This window comes from Genypterus blacodes, unplaced genomic scaffold (assembly GCF_046128005.1).
Source record: "Genypterus blacodes isolate CSIRO-AG114 ecotype Tasmania unplaced genomic scaffold, CSIRO-AGI_Gbla_v1 ptg000070l_1, whole genome shotgun sequence".
In the NCBI taxonomy this organism is placed as follows: Eukaryota; Metazoa; Chordata; class Actinopteri; order Ophidiiformes; family Ophidiidae; genus Genypterus; species Genypterus blacodes.
Window position 1 is genome coordinate 1,950,425 of NW_027466880.1, and position 25,120 is coordinate 1,975,544.

Below are 25,120 nucleotides of genomic sequence, written 5' to 3' on the forward strand. Positions count from 1 at the left end.
TCAGTCCTTGGGGGGCGTACAGCATGGCTTCTTATATACAGAGATCCAAGTCACTCAGCAGATGTGACGCGCTTTATTTGGTCATGCACTTTTATGCCATTTGTCCATTTATTTTTGCCTCAGATCTGACCTCTCTCATCTTTTATCACCAGACAGCACAGCCGGCGTTCATTTATCACAGGTTAAACTCACATCAGTTATAATTCGTTAATCGTTAATTCATAATTGCAAATTTCATTTAGTCTTAAGAATTTAAATGGGAAATAGATTGAAAGACTGTAAGCTGCAGATTAACAATCATTGTTAGCTGTGTCAGACGCTCTTCATTGCTGTCATCACCAGACCAACAAAAAGAGATCAGTATGTCCATAGGGACTGCAGCATATGGAGCGATGATATCTTTGTGTTATTCTAGATTTTACTACAAGGCTCACAACAGAAACCCTTTTAAATTTGAACTTGGACTTGAAATTATATAAATAGATCAAGACACTTTCAATCCAGCATTTTTTTAACCTCGTGTAAATATTGTTCTGGCAGGCATATCGGTTACTGGGGTTCAGACATTGTTTTGGTCTTTGCACTAATCTCCTTAATGCACCACGGCACTGTAGAGGATCCGACTTTAGCCGTGGAGAAGCTCTCATATGTCACTGGTATTTTGTTGCAGAAGCCTGGCAAGTCTTTCCTGTGACAAAGGAGCAAAACAGTTGCTAATCTAAGAACTTGTGGAAATGATGATACCTCATGATAGCAGGAACACCGGCTGAGGTCTGTGATTTATGAAATCCCAAAGTTAATTTGATTTGTTCTCTACCAAGGAAGGACAAAAAAACTGAGTAATATTGGTATTTATAGCTCTGTCATTTCCCTGCCTTCATTAATGTATATGGAAGATGTAAGTTTAGCAACATGCTTGTTACATTTGCATATATATATATATATATATATATAGACAATTGAGGAGGACTTTATTGATCCCAGAGGTCAGTGGTGATCATGTGGCCTATGCACAGAATCGACTACGCTCAGCCCTTTGGAGAACTGAAGGAAAGACCATCAAAATATATTGAGACCAAATTTCATATATTGATAGTCTACATGGGTAATATGCCTGATTTACTTTTAGTTTGGCATATACATTTTTGAAGAAATTGACAACAACAACAACAACAACAACAACACTACTACTACTGCTACTACTACTAATCCTTTGACCAGTCCCTTGACCTCCATTCATTCACATGGCAATGCGGAATTCATGCCAGCACAGCGTCACAGCAGCCTGCCATGAAAGACTCATTAATTAAATCCTAAAGAAAGGTCACTGCACGACTTAGGAATGTATAATTAACACAGGCTGCTAATTACAGGCAGGCTGGAAAATATTTGGATCTGAGCCTAAAATTGAGTTAATGTGATACATTACTAGAGTGATGTCAAGGACACACACACACTGTTGGAGTACCGTGTGACATATTTTGAGTACATCATGCTGTGGGCAATGATTTGAGATTGTATGACTTAAATCAGTGGTGCTCAAACTGCTGTATGAGTACCAGCGGTTGTACTTGAAGGGCTCATTGGTAGTACAGCTGACAGATACATGTCTGCAGAGAATATGATTGAAATCTATGGAAATTCACAAATTAATTAGTTTTAGATTAGATCAGTTTTGGTTCAAATTTGTATTATCTTTATACAATAACACGTGCTTGTGTTACACTGTTAAATTGTTTTTCTGCCATTTTGGAGTGGCCATTTCCTTCCAGACCTTGCCACTGCTTGGCCCCCTGCTGACTTCTGCGAGGATGTGCAGAACGCTACATAACATCTCTGTTTCAATATCTCTTTTCACCTGTGGGAGTCCTCCGGAGGGTGTAATACACTACAGGCTCACATTATCACACTTTACATTCAATAAAAAAAATTCTTGGAGAGCAAATCACATTCATCAACTTATTTTAAAAGTAGTCTTGTTTTCAGACTAATATTTAACATTGTTCGTAACCACTGTGGAATAATCTAAGATCCTTGGCTATATGCAGTATACTGGCTTGATAATAAAGATGGGCTGCTTTCTATTTTTATACATATACTTCACATGTCAGCATCAAGTGACTTTGATTAGGTTTGTGTCATGTGACTGTGAAGGACCCACATCACCTGAAACACATCTACTTTTCACACTTGAAGCAAAACAATACAACTAGAATAGAAAGTATGGATTTGATTGAAACTGTATTGTGAAAAAAATCAGGTCTTAATTCAAGGTCATAAGTGGTGATCATATTCTTGCTGACTGATCTCATATACAGTGTACATTGTGTATACATGACTTCTGTAGGACTCTTTGCAGGGCAGGGAAACAGTGTCAGGTTTCTATAAGTCGTTTGTAGTGACAGACCTCAGTCTACTGTTTCACGCCTGCTGTTGGAATTTTTGTCATATACCTTACATACATAAATGTCTACTGAGTCTAATGTTTGTGACACCGTGATAATACTGACTGATGAAACCAAAGGTGTACATCTTGGGCTTAATCTGGGTGAGAGCTTGAGATCATTTTCCGGACTTGGCTGGGACTGCTTGGCTTCAGCTGGAACAGGACTCCAGTGAGGAAAGATGGGCTACAAATAACTATCAAAACATTTTCTTTGGCAGAAAACTTGCTTAACTCCAACAGATATATCCAAGCCAACTAACATATCAACTCCAAAAAGGAATCTAAATGTTTCGGAAAGGGAAAGTCTCATTCCCATTGAAGAACCTTGTGGAATGACCTAGGATGGCACTGCCGAGCAACTCAGCAATCAGCATTTGAATTTGAATTTGACTGGGTTAAAACTGCAGAGAGTCACAGCAGTATTACGAAGAAATGTCCATAATTTTTGTTAAGTAGACTTCATATGCACTGTAATTGATTTAGTGAAACAAACTGGACTGGACAGTCATCTTTGTTACTTCTTCTTTCCAGGAAATCATGAGCAACAAGAAGCCACTGACACGCTTTTAGTGGGCGTGGCTAAAGAAATACATTGAAATGTCCTCAGTTCAGCACCTTTTCAGGTCACTTTTCACAACACAAGTTGTTCTTCAATTCAGCTTCAGTTTTACTGCAAGAATACTCCTCAGAGTTAAAATGGCTGATTTACCCAAATATGTCCCAGCATATTCATAAAGTCCTGTGATAATATAACCTGTCAGTCAGTGTCCTCAGCTATTCTTTGTAAATTATAGTTTTATAGAATGTTTTGTTTGTGGGACTGTAAACTTAACAAGTCTATATTGTCACATGTGGAGTCTGCAGTGAACAGGTGATTCTCTGTCTCCCAGGTTGTGTGATGCAGACACTTGTGTTGTCTCGCGGGTGCAGATGTATTTTTAAATCCTTTCTTTACATGGTCTTGTTCTCTTGTGCATTCTGACAGATGAACTGAAGACAAGGCCAGCCATGTCGCTTGACCTTCCCTCAAGTCAAGTGTTTGTTCCCCATACGCTCTGAGAAGGGATCATGTTATATGATGTGTGGTAGTTGGCATTCTTTCCTTGTTGAAAGATGACCCTCAACTGGCAAAGATGGGCAGACGACATTGGGAACTAAATACCGAGGACTTGGCACCTCAGAGAACAGGCATATATATTCAATAAAATTTTGATACTGGATCTCTTCTGCTCCACGGTGGGCTTTATTAGGAAGAAATACAAATATAGCCGTCTCCTCAGCTATGTCCTCAGCTCGCCTCAAGTCTTATTGTGGAACAACCTTTGATATAAAACTGTCACATACTTAGAGGTCATAGCCTTTGTCTGCCTGAGGGGAACTGCTATTGACAGCTCTGATTCAATTGAGTATAGGTCAAACACCTCACAAATAAATACAGATGCTTATATCAATGTAAGGTCACAATGTTCAAACGTCATCTTATTGTCATTTCTGCTGATACAATTGTAGTAAGCTGACATATTCGATACTATTATTTTGTTATTGAAACCAAATTTTAGCTCGAAAATGTGATCAAGAAATCTGTGATAGGCCCAATCTGTATATATGATAAATGTATTCTATAATAAAATAAGCAGTGGTAGTTGTTCACTAATGGGTCTATTTTTATAACCTAGTGAGTAACATGAGTTTTGAAGCACACATGAAAACCATAAGGTCACCAGACGGCCCACATCATTAACACCACTACTGGAAGATTTGCACTTATCTTAACCTGGTGAGCTCCTATGTGTTAACAGCCACAAGTTGACAACCAGGTTATTTTAAACAGTGAAAGTACAGAGCTCACATTCAGACTGATTCCTAAAGTCTGCTACTGATTATTCTGTTAGATAATAAAATAAAATATGCACAAAATACGCAAAAACAATCATTATTAATGAATTAAAATCAACCACCATGAACATGTTTTTTTAAATACTTGTTAGATTAGATTGTGTTCTAAATAAAATGAAAACACAAATTTGATGGACACCATGACTGCCAGTTGCTTGCAAATTTATTTCTGGTATCCCAGCAGTTGCGTCAGACAGGGAGATCATATCGTATGATATTGTGACGATTTGTCACTTAGGCCGACGCTCATTCCTCGGCTTCTTTTCCCTTTAAATGAATACAAATGTGACAGTGAGAAGACAGCTGGAAGAGATACGGATCTACATTCAGAGACAACCACTTAGTTCTTGCTTTAGTATAGTAATACTACTACTACTACTACTACTACTAATTATAGCGTATAATCCTTAATGAATGGAAAGAAATGAAATGTCTTGTACCCGGACGATTTCACGGCCCTTTGCCCTCAGCTTGTTGACCTGGGACTCGGCGATGTCGGCCCGCTCCTCTGCTTCCTCCAGCTCATGCTGAACCTTCCTGAACTTGGACAGGTTGGCGTTGGCCTGCTCCTCCTGGGAATGAACATGACCCAAAGAAAGTCATATAATAGATTATTATGTTGTCACCGGTGTTAAAGAAAGTCCAGGTTATGAAACGTTATTATTGGTATGTTGACCAAAATGAGCCACAAAGATCACTCACAGTCTCCTCAGCTTGTCTTTTGTAGGACTTCATCTTCACCTGCAGCTTATCCACCAGGTCCTGAAGCCTGGCAATATTCTTCTTGTCCTCTTCGGTCTACAGGTCATAAACAGTGTAATCTCTTACAGATGGTCACTAAGAACAACACATCGTACCTCCTTTTCCTGCATTTTTTCATTTTTAGTATTTGCAGAATGTCTTAATCCTGCTGATCCTATATGTGTGCAACACATTATGTCATCTGTCATTCATGTTCACCCCTGAGAACGGAATGTCCACAAATTTTGGTTCTCTCCATTTACATTTTCATGGTGAAGACGTGTGAAACATCTCTACGAATGTCAAACATTGCACAACCATAACAAGCACATATGTGTGTTTGTATATTTATAGCTGCTATGGAGGAATGTGTTTGATCTTCTGCTCTGCTCTATGTCACGCTTGCAGTATGTTTATAGTAGAGCCTTCTCATATCATGGTGATTCATGCCCCCTAGGGGTATAAAAACATCTTACATTTAGTTTGTCTTCAGCTGCTCATTGTACGGAGCCGGATTACATCTGATTATTAGTGTGATAGTAACCTGAGCTTCTCTGTACCTGATAAGTCAGCTCCTTCACTCTGCGCTCATATTTGCGAACACCTTTGATTGCCTCAGCGCCACGTCTTTGCTCAGCTTCCACCTCTGATTCCAACTCACGGACCTGAGAGAAAAAGAAATGACATATGTGATCAGTGAAATGAAGAGACTTTCAGGAGCGGTTTGTGTTCACATGGTTATTGTAGCTGCACAGACAAACTGCAGTCCACACTAAATGATCCAAAATAATTGCAAATGAGACAGTGTGACAAAAGGGGAACTGACAACATGATCAGGCGAGGCAAGTGTGCATGAAGTGCATTGAACTGCATGAATGTATTCTCTCTGCAGATATACAAAATGATATTGATTATCTGCTTGTGTTCCTGTAACATAAAGATATTGCAGCCATACCCTGGCCTCCAGTTTCTGGAGCTGCTTCTTGCCGCCCTTCATGGCCAGATTCTCAGCTTCTTCCAGGCGATGCTGCAGGTCCTTCACAGTGACCTCCAGGTTCTTCTTCATTCTCTCCAGATGAGAACTGGTGTCCTGCTCCTTCTTCAGCTCTTCTGCCATCATGGCAGCCTATGCATATACATACACATTAGAGAGGAAACAATCTGAATAATCAAACCCGGACACTCAACTGTCAAAAGCAAGCACAAGAGCTGACGGAAATATGTCCTATATTCCAAATTAGACAAAACAGACATTTTAAAAGCTGGCTTTACTTTCCAGGCTTTAATAGTGCAGGAAAATGTGCTCACATCAGTGATGGCCTTCTTAGCCTTTTCTTCAGCATTTCGTGCTTCCTGAACGCAGTCTTCCACTTCACCTTGGATCTGGACAAGGTCGGCCTCCAACTTCCTCTTGGTGTTGATGAGGTTTGTATTCTAAAAGATTTAGACATATAACATGTTTTAATGTGTTTGCCTTGATTTCTTCATGATTGAAATAAAATATAGGACCGCTACCTGAGAGTGCAGCAGCCCCACTCGCTCGCTGGCATCAACCAGCTCTTGTTCAGCCACTTTGCGGCTTCTGTCTGTCTGCTCCAGAGCAGCTCTCAGCTCCTCAATCTCAGCCATCATCAGGTTGTTCCTGCGCTCCACCATGGCTACCTGCTCCTTCATGTCCGCCTGACCTCTGAGAGCATCATCAAGGTGCAGCTGGGCATCCTGAATTGAGAGAAAAATACACATATATGTAATAATGGACGTATATCTTTATAAGCATAATTATGACACGTATTAAATGTTACTGCTTTACCTTCAGTTGGCCGTGGACGCTCTTCAAGTGTGTCTGGGCTTCAGCAGCCTGGCGGTTGGCGTGACTGAGCTGAATCTCCATCTCATTGAGGTCTCCCTCCATCTTCTTCTTGATTCTTAGGGAATCGTTCCTGCTCCTGATCTCAGCATCCAGAGTGCTCTGCATGGACTCAATCACTCTCTGGCTGTTCCTCTTGATCTGCTCCATCTCCTCATCCTTTTCTGCAATTTTGCGGTCAATTTCATTCTTGACTTGGGTGAGCTCCAGTTGAACACGCATGATCTTGGATTCTTCGTGTTCAAGTGTTGCCTACAGAATGAAAGATCAAAAAGAAAACTAAAAATCAAGTTATTCAAAAGCTGTTTGAATAACTTCTCATATTTGCGTAATGCGTTATGTCATTTTTTACATTTAGGTTTTTCACATTATTTTGAATTAAAAGACTTTGGCATTTCTCAAATGATAAAAACTTCAGGTAATGTTTATTAATATCTTTCTCTGTATTGCTATTAACACATTCATCACCATCTTCTCCTTTGTTTCTGTTAAATACCTCTGCCTCCTCGAGGGCTGTTTGGATTTCGGCCTTCTCAACCTCTGCCGTCTTTTTTCCTTTTTCCAGCTCATGAATTGTCTTTCCTGCCTCACTGATATGTTCTGTCACTTCAGAGATTTCCTCTACATGAAACAAAAACAGAAAAATGTTTAGGGCAGATTCTTTCCTTCAATAATTCCTTTAAATTAACTTGATTATGATATGAAGTGGTGTTTTGTGTGATCTAACACACAAAAAAAGTCCTTTGTTATACAATCACAACCAAGATTGGCTGTCGTACCCTGCAGGTTCTTGTTCTCCCTCTTCAGGGTCTCCATATGGTCTATAGCTTCTTCATAGGAATTCTTTAGCTTAAACATCTCAGTGCTGAGAGAGCGAGCCTCTTTCTGAGCTCCTTCCAGCTCTGCCTGGCTCTCCTCGTACTTCTGTTTCCACTCTGCAAGAACCTGTAAATATACAAAGTGTTTTAGTTTCATATCAGGCATCTGTTGGCTGTCAACACTTTGTTAACCTTGTGTTTATACAAAAATATCTAACCTTGTCAAAGTTCCTTTGCTTCTTGTCGAGGGTAGCAGCCAGAGCATTAGCTCTCTCCACGTCGATCATCAGGTCCTCCACCTCACCCAGCAGTCTCTGTTTAGTCTTTTCCAGAGAGGCACATTTTGCATTCACAGCCTCAATGGACTCCTCAGCATCCTGGAGACGCTGGGTAAGCTTTTTCCTGTAAAAAACAACATTCTAACTTAGTCTCCCTTTATTTTGAACAAGATTTATTTTTGTATAACGGTATTCTTAAATGTAATAATCATTCCATCATTACTTGGCCTCCTCCAGCTCCTCAGTGCGCTGGATGGCATCAGTCTCATATTTGGTTCTCCACTGAGCCACCTCGCTGTTGGCCTTAGACAGTGAACGCTGCAGCTCAGCTTTGGCCTCCTGCTCCTCCTCATACTGCTCTCGCAGCAGGTCACAGTCATGACGAGATGACTGGACAGCATGAGCCAGGGCGTTCTTGGCCTAATAATGACACACAGTGATGTTACAATGTTATGGTTCACAAAAACAAATCAGTCATCCATTGCTAATTAAATCAGAAAAGAGTGTGACACAATACCTTCACTTCCTCCTCAAACTGCCTTTTGAGCTCTTCAATTTGGTGAATGTAAGCCTGTTTGCTCCTGGTCAGCTGTGAAACGAGGGATTCCTTTTCCTCTAACTGACGACTAAATTCCCCTGATTGAAAAGAAGCACATTTCTTCACTATTTCTGGTGAATGATTTGTGAAAATTGCCTCATGAGGCCTTATCCACTGTGTTAGCCTCTATCATGTTTCTTAAGTTACACTCACCATTCTCAGTTGTCAGTCTTGCTCTTTGAACATTAATATCATTTAGCTGACGCATATGCTCCTCACTCTTTGCCTTTAATTCACTCAGCTGATCTTCAAGGGAACGACACATTTTCTCCAGGTTTGCCTACCAACAAAAATCAAACAATGTAGGTCAACAGTTCAACCATTGGTTGTATTGATTATTCATATTTAATCAAAATGAGAATTCATCGTTACTTTTGACTTGGCAACAAATTCCATATTGCTTGCAAGATCATCGATCTCCATCTTGTATTCACTCTTCTCTTTCTCCAGCTTCTGCTTGACACGCTGAAGGTTATCCAGCTGTTCTCCCAGTTCAGCCACGCTGTCAGCTTGCTTCTTTCGCAGAGCTGCAGCGGTGGCCTCATGCTGCAGAGTGGACTCTTCCAGATCACGGCGCATCCTTTGGAACTCAGCCTCGCGCTTCTTGTTCATCTCGATCTGAACAGATGTTGCTCCGCCAGCTTCTTCCAGCCTCTCACTGATCTCCTCAAGTTCCCTGGCGAGATCAGCCCTCTGCTTCTCCACCTTAGCCCGAGCTGCACGCTCAGCCTCGATCTCCTCCTCCAGCTCCTCAATACGAGCCTGTGATTCACAAAGTGTACATAGTCAAATGTGCTGCATGTAAAACTTTACATCATATGCCTGTTATGAGTAATACAAGAATAGATGTGACTTTTGGGACTCTAACCAAAACTATAAAACTATAATCTTTAAACTCGCTTTGACAAGTTACCTGCAGCTCCTTGATTTTCTTCTGGAGCTGAATCCCAATTGCCTGTTCATCTTCTATGTTGCTGAGGAGCTGGTTGTTCTCAAAGTCTCTCCTTTTAGTGGTATAAATAAACAAACTTTACCAACATGGACATTATCAGTGTGGGAATTGTTGAGACAAGACATTTAGTTATACATACTTCTTAAGTTTCTCATCAGATTGCTGCTTGTCATTCTCCAGATCCATTATGGTTTCATGAGAGAGTTTCAGATCTCCTTCAAGCTTCCTTTTAACTCGCTCAAGGTCCATGCGAAGCTTCTTCTCTTGCTCCAGGGAACCTTCAAGCTTTTGCGTAGACATTAAGAATTATTTTTTGTTTTCAGTTTACAAAGAGACCAAGTTCACATTATGTTTATATATATATATGTCATTACATACATCATCCACTTGCTGCTCCAGCTTAGTCTTGGCTTTGGTCAGAGTGTTGACTTTGTCTTCCTCTGCTTGAAGATCATCAAGAACCTGCTGATGGGCCTCCTGGAGGGCTTTCTTCTCCTTGGACAACTTGGCAACAGTCTCATCTTGAGCAGCCAGTTCCTCAACCAGGTTTTTAACCTATGTTGGCCACATTGTTAAAAATATGTTCAAAGAATGCCATCATTCAAGAAATTACGGGATTATGAATCATATACCAACCTTGTTTTCAGTGGCATGTTTCTCCTTCTCCACTTTGGCCAGGGTGAGCTCCAAGTCATCGATGTCTTTCTTTAACTCAGAACACTCATCCTCCAGCTTCCTCTTCTTTGCAGTCAGCTCAGCATTGACCTCCTCCTCGTCCTCCAGTCTCTCAGAGGTCTCTTTGACTTTGGCCTCGAGCTGAATCTTACTCTGGATGAGCCCCTCACACCTTTCCTCTGCATCAGACAAATTCTCACCTTCCTACATTTGCAATTACACAAAGTTGAAGGAAGTTAGTGAGCTGTAAAAAGTCCGGAGCCGTGAAATCGCAATTTCGTCACAGTTCAACGTACGGATTGAATATGTAGCTCCAAGTCGTTCTTCTCCTGTAGGAGCGTCACCATCTTCTCCTCCAGCTCTTTCTTCTTAGCCAGAGCCTTTGCTAGCTCCTCTTTGGTCTTTTCAAAGTCTTCTTTCATTTGGGCCATCTCTTTTTCAGTCTCTGCACTCTTAAGAAGAGGCTTAATCCTGAAGTAAAGCTTCATCCATGGCCACGTTTTGACATTCATGAACGAGCGGATGTTGTACTGGATGGAGTAAATTGCCTCCCTGATGACATAAGACAGAAAATAATGGTTTTCTTGACTATTTTTTCTATAAGGTACAAGATGATAATTAGATAAGACACTTAGCAGGTTAGGTTCAGCTTAAACTATTTCTTACTGCTTGAAAAACTGAAAAAGTAAAGATCTGAGCAGGTGAATATAACCTTGACAATTCATTGGGCCTCCCTAAAGGTTGCAATAGAACTGTTCTAGAGCCTTAATGGAGGGAAATTCACTGAGACAACAACCTTTGCAGTTATGAACCCATAGACTTGTAGGTCAAGGCCTTGTCAAAACCAGAACCGTCTCAACATCTCTGTCTATATGTCTGTGTTCCTGACTTGTAGAGGTCTGAGGTTTTACTAAGCCCAACTCATTCATCGCTTCCTTTAACAGGCCGATGATGATATTAAGCAGCTTCATACACCAATGTTCACTCCAAGGGTTCACTCAGGGCTGTCATAGCAAAAGGACTTTCTCCTAGAGAGGCCCCATTACGTACTGACGCATTCCTTTCTCTTGTTGCTATTTTAAGAGCTCAAAGTAGGTCAGGGAGAAATTAAGACCATCGGAAACACATGTGAAGGTCTCTGCAGGTGTCAAACAGATAATTAGAGAAGTATTTGGCCTTTGTTACTTTCCCCAGTGGCTGCAGTTACCACAGTGCTGGAGGTGGGTGGCAGTAGAAGGCCAAAGTAACACAACGCCGGCACACACTTCATATTATTCATTCTTAGGATTGAACAATCGCAGCACAAGCATCCGGATTTTAAAATAATCAGTGCAATACCGATGAAGATCATCAAAACTTTTGTTGCTGTCCATACATATACTGTTCTCTGCAAGGCAAGAAGCACAGAATCGTATGCTCTCTGGATCTCATTAGGAAAGCAGGCATGTTCTCTTCTTCTACCAGTGCTACAGGGCCTAAACTTAACGGTGATTCACTGAAACTTTGCGCGAAGAACTGCATGAATAATAGAAACTCTGAAGCATCCCCGCATAACCCTGGATATCATCTCAGGCACTGTAACAGTGTGAGTCATCCAGTAAGTGCTGTACTCCCATGTGCAAAAACCAAATCCATTATGCATTTCTTTTCATATTTTCATTTTTCATTTCCTGCATGACCACAAATCAAAGCTTTGGCAATATTGTGACATTCAGATATTAGAAATAACATTTATGTGAGAATAGCAGACATTTTCTAATCTACAGTACATTTATAGATTTAGAAAAGCGAAAATGTACCTTCTCTCCATCATCTTCACAAACTCTCGTCTCATGAGGGAAGCTCTGCAGAGAGCCTGAGTCATGGTCACCAGCTCAACCAGTTTCTCATCTCGCATCTCCTCAAGAACGCCCAGAAGACCAGCTTTGAAGAACACCTATTTAAGGATTTGATAACAATATCTTAATCAAACCATTCCCTCTTTTTGTAGCTTTAAAGTTCTCTTGTAATAATATAATCTGTTGATATACCTTGGTATGGCCGAACCTGTACTGTGATTTGTCCACACTTATGGATTCCAGCAGTTTCTCTGAGGCCTTCTTGTTGTCGATGAATTGCCCCTCGGGGATGACACTAGCATTCAATACTTTGTATCTAAAAAAAAGCAGATAATCATGAATAAACATCATTGTGCTATTCTATCTTTAGCACAGTCAGAGCTCCAGTACCTCTGCTTGAAGTCAGCATAGAGGATTCTGCTGGGGAAACCTTTCCTACAGATCCGGATCCCTTCCAGGACTCCGTTACACCTCAGCTGGTGTATGACCAGGTGGTTCTCCATGAGACCTTTAACAGAAAAAAGAACACACACACACACAAACACACTCAGTGATACAGATGTTCAGCAATGTTGCAGAGATACCGTGTGTGGATGACACCAGCTCCGCATCACTCAGATCCTTTAACAGTGTAAAGTGTTCCATTATTATTCACTGTTTTCAGAACATATGACAGAATGAATACATTTACAGGAAACCTACCAGGTGTTTTTGATTCATTAGGGATTAAACAGCGCACAAAATGTGGATGAGTGCTCCTTAGGTTGGTCATCAACTTTCCTAAATTTTCCTGTGATGGGACAAAACACATAATTTCCATTTGTAATAATATCTCAATTGTTTCATTACATGTCAGGAGGTCTAAATTCATGAGCATGCAGTTTCTATTTGTTTTTAAATAAACATTCAGCAATGATTTCATGCTGCATGAGGATACAATTGTGGAGTGGTGCATTGGCATATGAGAAAATGTTTGTGCATTTTTTCTGATAATCTGAAAGAGGATTTGTGAAGGACAATTTTAATGATACAGCAGAGTTCTATACTAAAGCTTGGCCATGAATGCTTCAGTGAGTCTCTCTAATCAATGTGCAATGCTCGTGTTTCAAAGTATTTTCACATATTTTTAGAACAAAGCTTTACCCTGAAGAGAGCAGACACTGTCTGGAATGAGCCACCCTTCTTCTTGCCTCCGCCTTTCCTTCCACCTTTTGCATCTGTAAAGTGCATTTTCTGTTATTTTCAGTCATAATTTAAATCAATCCCAAATATGACAAATAACCTTTGACACTGGATATGGATTTATTTCTGTTTTTGCTTCTCTACCCTGCTACCCTGCATCTGTTGCTATCTTACTTAAATGATCAACATACAGGCAGTTCAACTCTCAGACAAAATATAGAAAACTTCTACCTTCTCCTGCATGACATGCAAACAGCAAGGCCAACAGCTTCACTGAAGACTTTTGGTAGAGCTGGATCACAGAATCATTCAGGGGGTCTTTGTTCTTGTCTAGCCAGCCACTGACATTATAATCAACAGTGCCAGCATAGTGGACCAGAGCAAAGTGAGCCTCAGCTTTCCCCTTTGCTGGTTTGGGTTTCTCAAAGCTCTTGTTTTTGCCTAGATGCTGGTCATATAGTTTGTTCTTGAAGGTCATGTCTGTTGCCTTGGGGAACATACACTCCTCTTCAAGGATGGATAAGATACCCATTGGCTGTTAATGACAACGCACACAAAGTTACAATTACGAACTGCAATACTGGACTTAAAGTGGTATTTTCGGTTTTGTTAAAAATCCCACCTTCTCAATGAGCTCAATGCAGGCAGCCAGATCCATGCCAAAGTCAATGAACTCCCATTCAATTCCCTCTTTCTTGTACTCTTCTTGCTCCAGGACGAACATGTGGTGGTTGAAAAACTGTTGCAGTTTTTCATTGGTGAAGTTGATGCACAGCTGCTCCAAGCTGTTGAACTTGAGATCAGAAAAGTGATACACTGCTAATTAGATGTATGCATCTTTTTAGTGGCCGATACAATCCATAACTCCATACATTATCAATGAGCATATGGAGTACAGATACATTTTAACCATACAATTTTCAACAATGTTTTAGTCTTCCACACTGCCATGTGCTGTTTACTTACATCAAATATTTCAAACCCAGCAATGTCCAGGACACCAATGAAGAACTGTCTAGGCTGCTTTGTGTCCAACATCTCATTGATTCTGACGACCATCCACAAGAACATTTTCTCGTAGACAGACTTGCTCAGTGCCATGACAGAATTATGCACCTAGATTTAAAGATTCAACACACAGTTTTGGTTATTCAGGATCAATTGTACCAAAATTATTTATTATCAATTCATATTTATACATGTGATTTAATGTTACTTGCCTGTGGCACATTTTGACCTTTAACCACCATTTCATTCCCAACCTTCACTCGTGGGTAACATAGAGCTTTGAGCATATCAGCTGAGTTCAGGCCCATGAGGTATGCGATTTTATCAGCCTCTGACAAAGAAAGATATCATAAAAGTTCAAACACTGATATTATTGCCTTTCTACAAAGCTGGAATACATGGCCGGTGTGGTGTTGTGGATGGTCCAATTGATTCATGAAGAGAGAAATCATCAATGCCACATGTTTTGACAAAAAAATACTGACTCAACTATAAAAATAAGATATTTAATTCCAGAATTTACCCTCATTGCCATCAGGCTCAGCCTGCTCCTCCCGCTGCTTCTGCTTGAACTTCATGTTGCCGTGATGCATCACAGCTCCAGTCAGCTTGTACATGCTTACCTTCTCTTCTGCAGTGAAGCCCAGGATGTCAATGGCAGTCTGTGATTTGAAGAGTGAGTCCAACATGAACATAAACATAAACATGTTGACCAAATTAGGTGAAATTGCCACTCACATCAGTGGCAATGAATTCTTCAATGTCATCGATACTCTTGACAGCTATTTCACCCTGACTGATCATGTGATAGTCGTAAGGATTTTTGGTGATCAGGAGAGCATCTGGAGAAAGAAAATACATACACATACTGTATGATCTGTACACATGGAAATGTAAATAGAATATGTATGATACTGTCATAAAGTTATGACACACCTATCAGCTCAGGTTTGTGGCCTGTCATGAGTTGGTAGAAGATGTGATAACTTCTCTCAGCAGACAGCTGGAAGGTCACACGAGATTTCTCCAGCAGATCTAAAAATCAAGGCAAAAGTGTCTGAGATACGTTCATCTATTTAATCCCTCGAGATATTGACTGGCTGGAAACTTACATGTTTCAATATCTGCTGAAGCCAGCTTTCCAGTTGTTCCAAAATGGATTCTGATGAATTTACCCTGTAATAGAATTAAGCAGTCAGTGTGTGGTTTTCTTTATGATTCACTCTGCTAATGCAAATTCCATATGCATCAATTACAAAATACATACATAATGTGTTACCTTCAACCAACCAATCTTAATACTATAGATGCAAACTGTAAACTGAACTACAACACTGTGGTGGGAACATTTGTGAAGAAATACTTACAAAACGAGACGAGTTGTCGTTCCTCACAGTTTTGGCATTACCATAAGCCTCAAGCAGTGGATTGGCTGCAATGATTTGATCTTCAAGCGATCCCTTAAAAAGACATCACACAACATGGGCTTGCATATTATCATGTAGAGTTTCCTGCATGTACTGTAGTAGTCAACTGTATATACTGTATTTACCTGAATTTTTCCAGAAGTCTCTGCTTTCTTCCCTCCAGCAACTGCAATTGTCGCAAAATACTGGATGACACGTTTGGTGTTAACGGTCTTTCCTGCACCGGATTCTCCACTAGAACACACATAAGTGAAAGACACGTAAGTTGGTATAAAGTAAGTAAGACATAATGTTTAATGGACCTCACGAGTGGTCTCTAGAACTGACTTACGTAATCAAGACTGACTGATTCTCACGATCTGTTGAGAGAATGAAATATAAACACATACACAGTGTTATTACATCATATTTTATATATACCACATTATCAAAAATGTCTGTCCACTGTATATCCAAGTGCACCTATAGCAATCAAGCCATATTAAAACTTATAAATGATTGACACCTTGGAGCATGAACTGATAGGCGTTATCAGAGATGGAGAAGATGTGGGGTGGAGCCTCAATCCTCTTCTTGCCTCTGTATCCTGACACAACCACTGTATCGTACACTGGAAGCCACTTGTAGGGGTTCACAGTGACGCAGAACAACCCAGAGTAGGTCTGTAACACATACAGATGTTACTCCTCCTCAGTTCACTCTCAACTACTGATGTTGCCATTTGCTTGTTGGGGTCAAACTCACGTAGATCATCCATGCTGCGTAGCGCTCTTTGAGGTTATACAGCACAGCAGGCTCACTGAGGTGGGTCATCATGGCCATGTCCTCAATCTTATCAAACTTCGGAGGGTTCATTGGATAGATGTCTTCCTCTTTAACGGTGATGGTCTGCATGTATACAACAAGGAATGTGCAGCAATATGTTTAGCATTATGATGCAGTGATAATTTTTGTTTTTTAATTTGTATTTTATGACAAATGTCCACTTACCTTGCCACCATTAGTTTCAACTGTGGCTTTGCCACCTTCCCTCTTTACAAGTTTCCCCTTCACATACATCTCAGTTGGCTCCGTCACATAATATGCTGTTTTTGCATCAAATGGCAGGTTCTGAGCCTCAATTCTCTCCTTCTCAGGTTTCCTGAGATAAATGGCTGCAGGGCCAAAACAAGCCATGTCTGGTTCCATGGCACCTCTGCTTCAGGTAAAATACAATTGACAACATTCAATCTTTAACATTTGATGGCAAAATAATGAATTTATACATTTGAGGGACCATCATCAGTTCATCAGCGGAATCTTGTTATTAAGCAGTTGCATGAACATCATTTACCTTTTTGATGCCAGCTGATGCAGTTGCTGGGTTGATACTCACTAAAACAACAGAATTCAACTTTTAAAAACAGGCAATTTTCATTAAAGCTGAAATATGTTAGCTTCTGGAGGAGAGTCAAGTTGTCTCATGCAGAGGAAATAAAACGTACAATCTTAGTAACTTAAAAATCTGTCACCCAACAAAGATCAGAAGAATTTCCCAATAAAACAATACGGAGGACTCATCTCACCAAGAATGCACTGATTGTAGTTTTTCACCACACTCCGCTAAAACAGCAAAGGTATGGCAGATGTCTTACCTTTGGCGAGCTGCCCTTCAGTCCAAAGCCTCGAGGTGCCTGGGAGTGCTTCATATATACTCACATCTCTGGTCACAACGCTGCAGCAGCCTTCCTGTTATGGTCATTAAGCTCCACATGGATGGACTGGGGTCTCAGATGGCTCCCCAATACCATCATCACAACTGCTGTCACCGTATACTGAATTATGAAAACAAAGATTAGATGAAACCTGAGACAATAGTGGAAGAAGTTGTCCAAACTAAGCAGCATGGGTGGGATTTAGAATGTGACTTAAGGAATTCCAAAACTTTATCAGGTCTCATTGCTCACTTTTGTTTTTATAAGTGGAATACTAAATGCTAATACTATAAATACTATACTATCTATTATGTGGATTCTATATATCTTGCTGAAAGAAATGGTAATACAAAAGACATAAAGTCTATACACAATAAATCACCATCTGAATGAGAATATGAAAGCCTGGTATGGGATCTCACAGACTTCAGACAGTGACATAGTTCCAAACATATCTTCACAGACAGGGCAAAGTGTTTGGCTTAGGTTAATTTTAATATGCATTATGGTCCATTATCGCACTGTGTTTTCCCTTTCCAAAGGATGACACTAAAGAGGGTGCATTTAAAGAATTCTCTTGTGGTATGATTAGGTTGCAATAATAGGTGGAATTCGATATGTCTGGCCTTTCTTTGTGAACGAGGACCGAAAATAAATATAGCCACCACTTTACTCATTCCCAAGTTCTGACTATTATCATTGTTGACAAATGCCTTGAGCACTTCTGTTAATTCCATGTCAGATGCAACTGAGCATCCTGTTACAAAGCATCTAAGAAAGAATTCCAGGCTGTGAAGTGACTTGTTTCTGATTCAGACCAACACCACCGAAACAAGCGCATAAACTCATCAAGTTCTTTTCAGGTAGCTTCTCTTTCTGGGTAAGTAGAGATCTATAGTTGTTGATGATGTTTGTAAGTTCCTCTGTAGTTTGAAGGATAGTGCATGACACAAGCATAGCTAATTGTTTGGTTCCAGGAAGGGCCTCTAGTGTTGCAAATGTATGTATTGTATAAGGTTTTAAGAAAAATGTGCCACTTAAATGAGCTTGTGTTTGTGGTTAAGAGGAAGAAGACTTGGAAATATGATATTCTTGATTTTAGTTGTACCGTAGCCTATGGGTGCAACAGAATATGTGTGTACTTTGGATATTTTGGGGAGAGCAAAATTCATCACCATTTTCTGCAGAGTTGGGTAGAGCTCTGGTGTAACATTAACTTCACTATAGCAATGTCTAATACTAATAGGGCTTAAATACTGTATCTCAAGATCTCCCTGGGGGCCTTGAATTATGGGCTTTCGATCGCTTGGTTTGCAACACTGCATTTGGCGCATAAACATCAGTAGGATACTTCCCCCAGAAAAACACTTAACAGCTGATATCATTTTTTTATTGTCAAGTCTGAAGGATGATCAAAAATCTTTTTTTAATTCCACAGCAGCTATTATTCCCTTGTGTGCAATAAATAAGTCACCACCGGGGGACTGGGGATTGCAGGCACCTTTACTCTATGCACAGCATGTGTGCGTGCGTGCGTGCGTGCGTGCGTTGAAACTAAGTGTGTTGACGCTGAAATATTTAATGATGATTTTTCTATTGGAAGTAAAAGGTTCATGTAAGGAAACTGCTTCTATTGGTTTCCCCTTAACTTAAGTTTATTGAAATTATTAATTAATGATCAAACTATATACTATATATTCTTTGAATTCTTCAGCAATTAACATCAACATATTATCACTATGTATGAGTTGCATTTTTAGAATGAATTATACACCACATGCCAAAAAAGTACACAACATAATGTATTATACACAACATAATGTTGTGAATGTGCTAATGTGTGGGGTCGCTGAATCTCCTGGCCTGTCTGACTGTGAATGCTTCTTACATAGTGTGATACCTTTAAGTAGGCAGCGGTGTCACTCTTAGCCAAGTGTTTACACAACTGCACTACAAGTTTCTTTGATTTTTAATTGGCTCACAATAACTTAACTTTGCACTTGTGATCTTTTGTAGGGAGAAAAGGCATGAACACACTTCCTGTATTTCATGAAATTCTGGCAAACTAAGATGAGTAACAGTAGAGGGCGAAGTAAGAAACTTGGTGTCTTTACATTCCAGCATGAACTTTAAACTGTCAATACATGCTCTACAGTTGCATTTCAGAGTATCCAGTTGCTGACTGACATGAATCAGGCAAGGGTGCACTGATTGAGTGAAGTATATTGACACAGCTGTTACTGTGTTAAAATCAGCCAAGGATTCTTTTGGTAGCCTATTAGGAAGAAGCATATCGTACATTTAAAAGGGCTTATGGGGTAGGAAGTAAATTGGACTGGGACATAATAAAAATTTAGTGACCTGCCAACTTACTGCATAGTGATTATACTTCATACGTTCTTGATTATACTGCAGACGTACTACAAAATATATTATCTGTTTGTATTGCATATGGCACTCCCCACTGCTTTTCCCTTGCTGATTTCGAAATGTGTAATGTCAGCCATCACATGTAGCTTTGTTTTGTTAAAATACTTTATATATATAATTAAATGTTTGGGGAATTCAGACTAATTTAGAAACTAATTTCTAATTATTCATGTATGTTCTTGTGTATTCCAATTTGTGTTCAACACCAATAGTGAACATTTCTGTGTATTTTCTTTCTTATTTACATACTTAATATGTATTTTGTTCTCCATAGGTATGTGTTTCCCTACAGCGGAGGAGAGAGAGATGAGAAATCAAAACCAAATGTGTCCATGTTACACAAATATTCATTCAACAAGCAATATTTCAAATTACACATGTAAGATCACCAATTATGTTGTTCATTACATTGGCTGTGTGTCAATCATGAACATTTTATTCATACCTCACAAAGAAGATTCTGAAAGTTACAACGTTTATTTTGGTTCACACTATTTATATAATGTACATTTTCTTAGCACACAGCCTGATGGTGTGAACTTATCTTAAAACCTTGTGTTTGTCATTCAAGTTGAGTCCACTTACATCAAATAAATAAAGCATGTTCCTCACATAAATGAAGGAAAGATCTTACAATAGCTTTAAGTCGTTAGATTTGTACCTGCAGCTTTGCTCAGGTTTGTCTTTTATGACTGTGACAGCAGCTGTTCCAACTGACTCAGGCCTCCTATTTTCCATCTTCTTGATGGCTAAACCTCAGTGGAAATTAGCCCCATGGCTTTGAGTAACTGCAAACAAAAAGTTTCAAAACGTTTAAAACTGGGTACATTTAATTTACATTTAGACATTATAAATAGTTTCACATGAACATAATCGCTCAAATTTAAAACCAGAGACACACAATATGGTGTAGAGGTCAAGGTGCAAGGTCTGGTAATCTCCCCAATAAAATGTAGTTTGACAGAAGGGTATTCAAGGTTTAGTCTGGCCATGGAAAGAGGGCATCAATGTGGATAGACTGTAATGTGTTTTAAAAATAAAGGCTCAGGTTAAATGCTTAGTTAAAAATGTAAATGCTGGCCTGACCATGGTGCTGTAGGAAAGGCCCCCGACTCAATAGATTTGTTCGTCAAAGAATGTATACGTACAATACTGCAAAATGTACTGTATGCCTGATTGAGTAAAAACTAAAATCTAAAATGCACTTTTTAAAGCATTAACCTAATCCAATCTTAAACTGAGACATGAGTAGCCAAATAGGAATTTAAAGTTTCAGTTACAAACATTACAATAGTTACAAATGACTGGAAGCAACTCGTAATCCCAGTCAATCACAATTAAAAAACAATATGGATCATGATTTATGAAGTTTATGAAGACATTTAACGAAAATGCTTTTATATTGCAACTGGACCAGTCTACAAAAACCATGCAATATATAAAGTACCAAACAATCAAACTGCAGCAACTACTGTATACGGGACAGTGGTTGTAATTCTTAACTCTCAGACACGTGCCAAGATGGATGACAAGAGGGGCATTGGAACGCAACCCAATACGACTCAACTGCATGAAGTGTGAAGTGTTTGAAATGGTGATGTAATTACTTCAACACAAAGGTCATTTTACGTCTTCAGTGTTGACATAGGCCAACCGCCTGTCATTCCCAGGCAACAATACATTAATGCCCCAGAATCAAAGTTTAAACGGGCAAATATTACATTTTTAATTCAACCTTGAATTCCATGTTCATAAGAAACAGAAATATATTTACACTGCAAAAGGCACGAGCACAGACTGTGAGGTACAGTGATACAAGTCGGAATATTTGGAAACATGAATCATGACTTGTAGACGTGTGAATGCGTCTCACCATATGTTCAGATGGTTGCAATGAGCTGTTGGTTCTCGACTTCTGCCCAATGCATGCTGGGATGAGCTTATCAACACCACCTCACGGCCCTAAATAGGAATATATTGTTTCAAGAACAACAGTGAATGTGAGCCTAAGCAGAAGTATGCATTCAAAGTGCTTCCAACCTGGATCAGACTGATTAAAAACAAATCACTTGCTCTTTAGCACCAGTGGCCTAACTTTCAACTACACTTTATGGAGGTATGATACATTCTATTTAACAAAAATGGGATTGGAATTATTACCTACCTTGTCTATATGATGATATTCAAACAGATTCTATGAGCGGTTTCATTCTATCTCCAGACTCAGTGAAGGTTGGTTAAGTGGTGTGAAGGGGTCAGGCAGTGTAATGTTAGGGCAGCAGATGATGAGGAGAAGAGCAGGCTGTAACATTATCAGCACGTTTGCACAGTTCCAGTGTGAGGCTCCCTCTGGTGTTTATGATATGCTGACTGACACACACTCACAGAGACACACACACACACACGCAAAGACACGGAGACACTTCAGTGTTTACATCTTGACGACATGATTAATCCTAACATAAACAGTAAATGATACATCTATTTAACACATCACATTTATTGTAATACTACATAGCAAATGCACCCGTTTTGCCCTTAACCAGTCATCAGCAATCCCGAGCGACCCTTAAGACCTGTATAGAAATTTAAAAGTAATTTATTCAGTGCAAAAAAAAAAGATGCTAATTATTCCTCAACTTTGAGTCATATCCTGTATGACTAATGCACTGATGGGACAGATCCACTCATCCCTTCCCACCTCCCACCCTCTCACATCCCCACTCATCTCTCTGGAGTTGTACTTATCCAGGAAAGCCTCAAAAACGTAACTTTTTTGTTAATAAAAAGCAAAAAGTTTGACACTCTTTAGATAGAAGACAGAAACATTTGAATTCAATAAAAGTTGACTACATGAGTAAAATTAGATCGATGCATGCAAACATTCATTATATTCATTCTTACATACATTCAAGGAAGCTGAATGGGCAGGTTTTGTTTTATTAATTACATCTATAATTTCTTAAAGGCTCAATATTCAATACCATAACTGACACATATTGTGATACATATTACATTATGAACCACATTGAGTGCAAAATCAATAGTTTAATTGATTACCAGGTCACAACTTCTATACATCACTAAATTATATATTCAAACTCTAGGATTAAATGCAAATCATTAGACAACCAGCATATGTAATGACTAGTGCAGAGTAAACACACATTTCTAGGGTTTTAACTTGAAAATTCAATGACATTGTTGGATCTTAAATAAACTTCATAAAACGTGAAAAATGTTTGAAACACACAGAAAGTAAGCATGCCCACAAAGTTAAATATAGACAATACTGCTACTGTAAATGTAATATCCATGCTCTTTGTGGTCAGTGTGTAGGATTGGAATGTTACTCAGCACTCACCTTGATTTGTTATCCTGCGCACAGTTGTTGCTGCTTGACAAATGAAGAAAGTGACAGACGGAGATCAAAGGCCATAAAAACACAATAAGCCTCTTGAGCATGTGGCATTTGGCTTGAAGATCAACACAAGGCTGCTGCTATATTTGAGTTTTGCCATAATAAGACATAAGATTTCAGAGCAGGTATCGTGTGACACATGTTTATTGAAGACAGGAGCCTATTATATCTCGTGGGTAACCACTTCAGAATTTCTTCTTCTTCTTCTTCACTGTCCTGAGTAGATCGACTTTCCAGTGGCAACAGTGCTGAACGACTGTCTAACCAACACACACACACACACTGCCTGTGTGCCACATTCTTGGCAAAACCGCAGGGGTGCAGTGATATCCTGGACAATATCTACCATCTCATCACAGACAACATGATACACATACGACGAACTAAACAGCTCACAATGGGAAGCTTATAGCAGTGTGAAGGACACAACAAAGTTTGACCGACACAAAGCGCGATTTGTAAAGCTTACGGCTTAAAGGAAGTAAAATTGGAATCCATCACTCAGTCACTCTGCATTTGGAAATTGTCTCAGTCTGCCTTGTGCGTCCCTGAAGAGCCCCTATAAGAGCAGCTGTTGGCACTGTTGTGAGAAATAATCTCTTGGCAATCTTTCCTTTTTTTCAAAGCTCGTTGGCACTCATTTCATTTTTTAACAATTCCTGACGTGTGAGGACTCTGAAACAGAATATCAGTGACATTTTAAAGCCGTCCAATGCATTACACAGTGGCACTGATGTTTCAGACAACATTAAAAAAGACCCATTAGTCAGATCTTTGAACTTTGGGTCTGTAACTACTGAACTTACCTTGCCGAAGGATTGAATCAGTTTCACATCTGGAGTTTATATCAGCATATAGAACAACAAAGCCAAACAATGAGTTAAAAAATAGAATGGAAATCTTTTTAAAATACTGCCCCCTACCTCACAAGTGTGGAAATCAAATGAAGCATCCTTTGTATTTTCAGTGATAACGTAAGGCATTTTCTTCTTCCGAAACAACACAGTTATAAATGTATTAGTTATTGATTGTGATAGTGATAATCTGACAAAAATAAAGAGTAGTTTAAAATAGATTAAAAAACGAAGCTACCATTCCAATTTCCAAATCAAATTCTGAGAGGGTCAAAGATCTGGCCCGGAACATATCACACATGCGGTGTCAATATGACAGCTAGAACTACAAGCATAACAGGAGGCGACATGACCAAATAGAGTGAGACATGTGCAGTGGGCTTCCATATAAAAGGCAGAGCAAACCTCCACCAGGGGACAGGCACCCAGCAAAGGTAAGCATCTCTCCACAGACATACACATGATGCACAGCAGTCTATCAAGACACCATAACTTGTAAAATAAATATGTATATGAATGGCATATTTTTAGTATGTTTGAAAGCCCTACCTACATTTAAAGAAAATAAATCTTATCACAAAAATAAAGTTTGTTACAGTTAGGGCAACATCTTCATTCCTTTTTTCAGCAGTCTGCACTGAAGTCATCCAGAAATACAGTTCTCCTTACCTGCTGATCTTCCAGGTAAACTTGGTGATATATAAATATATACTGTTTAATGTGCGGCTTGAGAAAAAGTCAAGATCAGATTGCGGTTTTGAAAAGCATTGTTTTGTCTTAAGCAAAATGCAGGTGTTACAGTTAGTGAGCTTGTGTAGTTCAAGTCAAGTCAAGAATTAGCAATCTTAATGGTAAGATGTTTATTGACCACAGTTATAGTTATATAGTTATATGGTCTTTATTCTGTCACTACTTATGTATCGACTATATCTAGAAACTTTTTTTTTTAAACTGATGACTATGTTTTGCTTCCTTATTTGCAGTAAAGTGCCATC

The 25,120-nt window shown here is 39.4% G+C and overlaps 1 protein-coding gene across 1 annotated transcript; it reads right to left on the reverse strand.

Annotated features, from left to right (window-relative positions):
• Nucleotides 1-4,588: 4,588 nt before the first annotated feature.
• Nucleotides 4,589-16,905, reverse strand: LOC143005253 (myosin heavy chain, fast skeletal muscle-like). The gene is made up of 39 exons (XM_076156526.1): nucleotides 16,717-16,905; nucleotides 16,471-16,614; nucleotides 16,232-16,388; nucleotides 16,058-16,085; nucleotides 15,852-15,960; nucleotides 15,667-15,759; nucleotides 15,412-15,475; nucleotides 15,236-15,334; nucleotides 15,038-15,141; nucleotides 14,823-14,961; nucleotides 14,512-14,630; nucleotides 14,258-14,407; nucleotides 13,914-14,084; nucleotides 13,517-13,826; nucleotides 13,253-13,317; nucleotides 12,812-12,899; nucleotides 12,500-12,617; nucleotides 12,302-12,425; nucleotides 12,071-12,207; nucleotides 10,568-10,823; nucleotides 10,233-10,475; nucleotides 9,975-10,151; nucleotides 9,736-9,881; nucleotides 9,558-9,648; nucleotides 9,017-9,406; nucleotides 8,798-8,924; nucleotides 8,564-8,682; nucleotides 8,270-8,466; nucleotides 7,987-8,170; nucleotides 7,730-7,895; nucleotides 7,447-7,571; nucleotides 6,894-7,202; nucleotides 6,599-6,802; nucleotides 6,392-6,517; nucleotides 6,039-6,209; nucleotides 5,644-5,748; nucleotides 5,045-5,140; nucleotides 4,783-4,914; nucleotides 4,589-4,609 (listed from the first exon to the last, which is right to left on the reverse strand). Exons 1-39 carry the CDS (start codon nucleotides 16,900-16,902, stop codon nucleotides 4,589-4,591), a joined length of 5,790 nt encoding a protein of 1,929 aa, XP_076012641.1. The 5' UTR covers nucleotides 16,903-16,905.
• Between the last annotated feature and the right edge of the window lie 8,215 nt (nucleotides 16,906-25,120).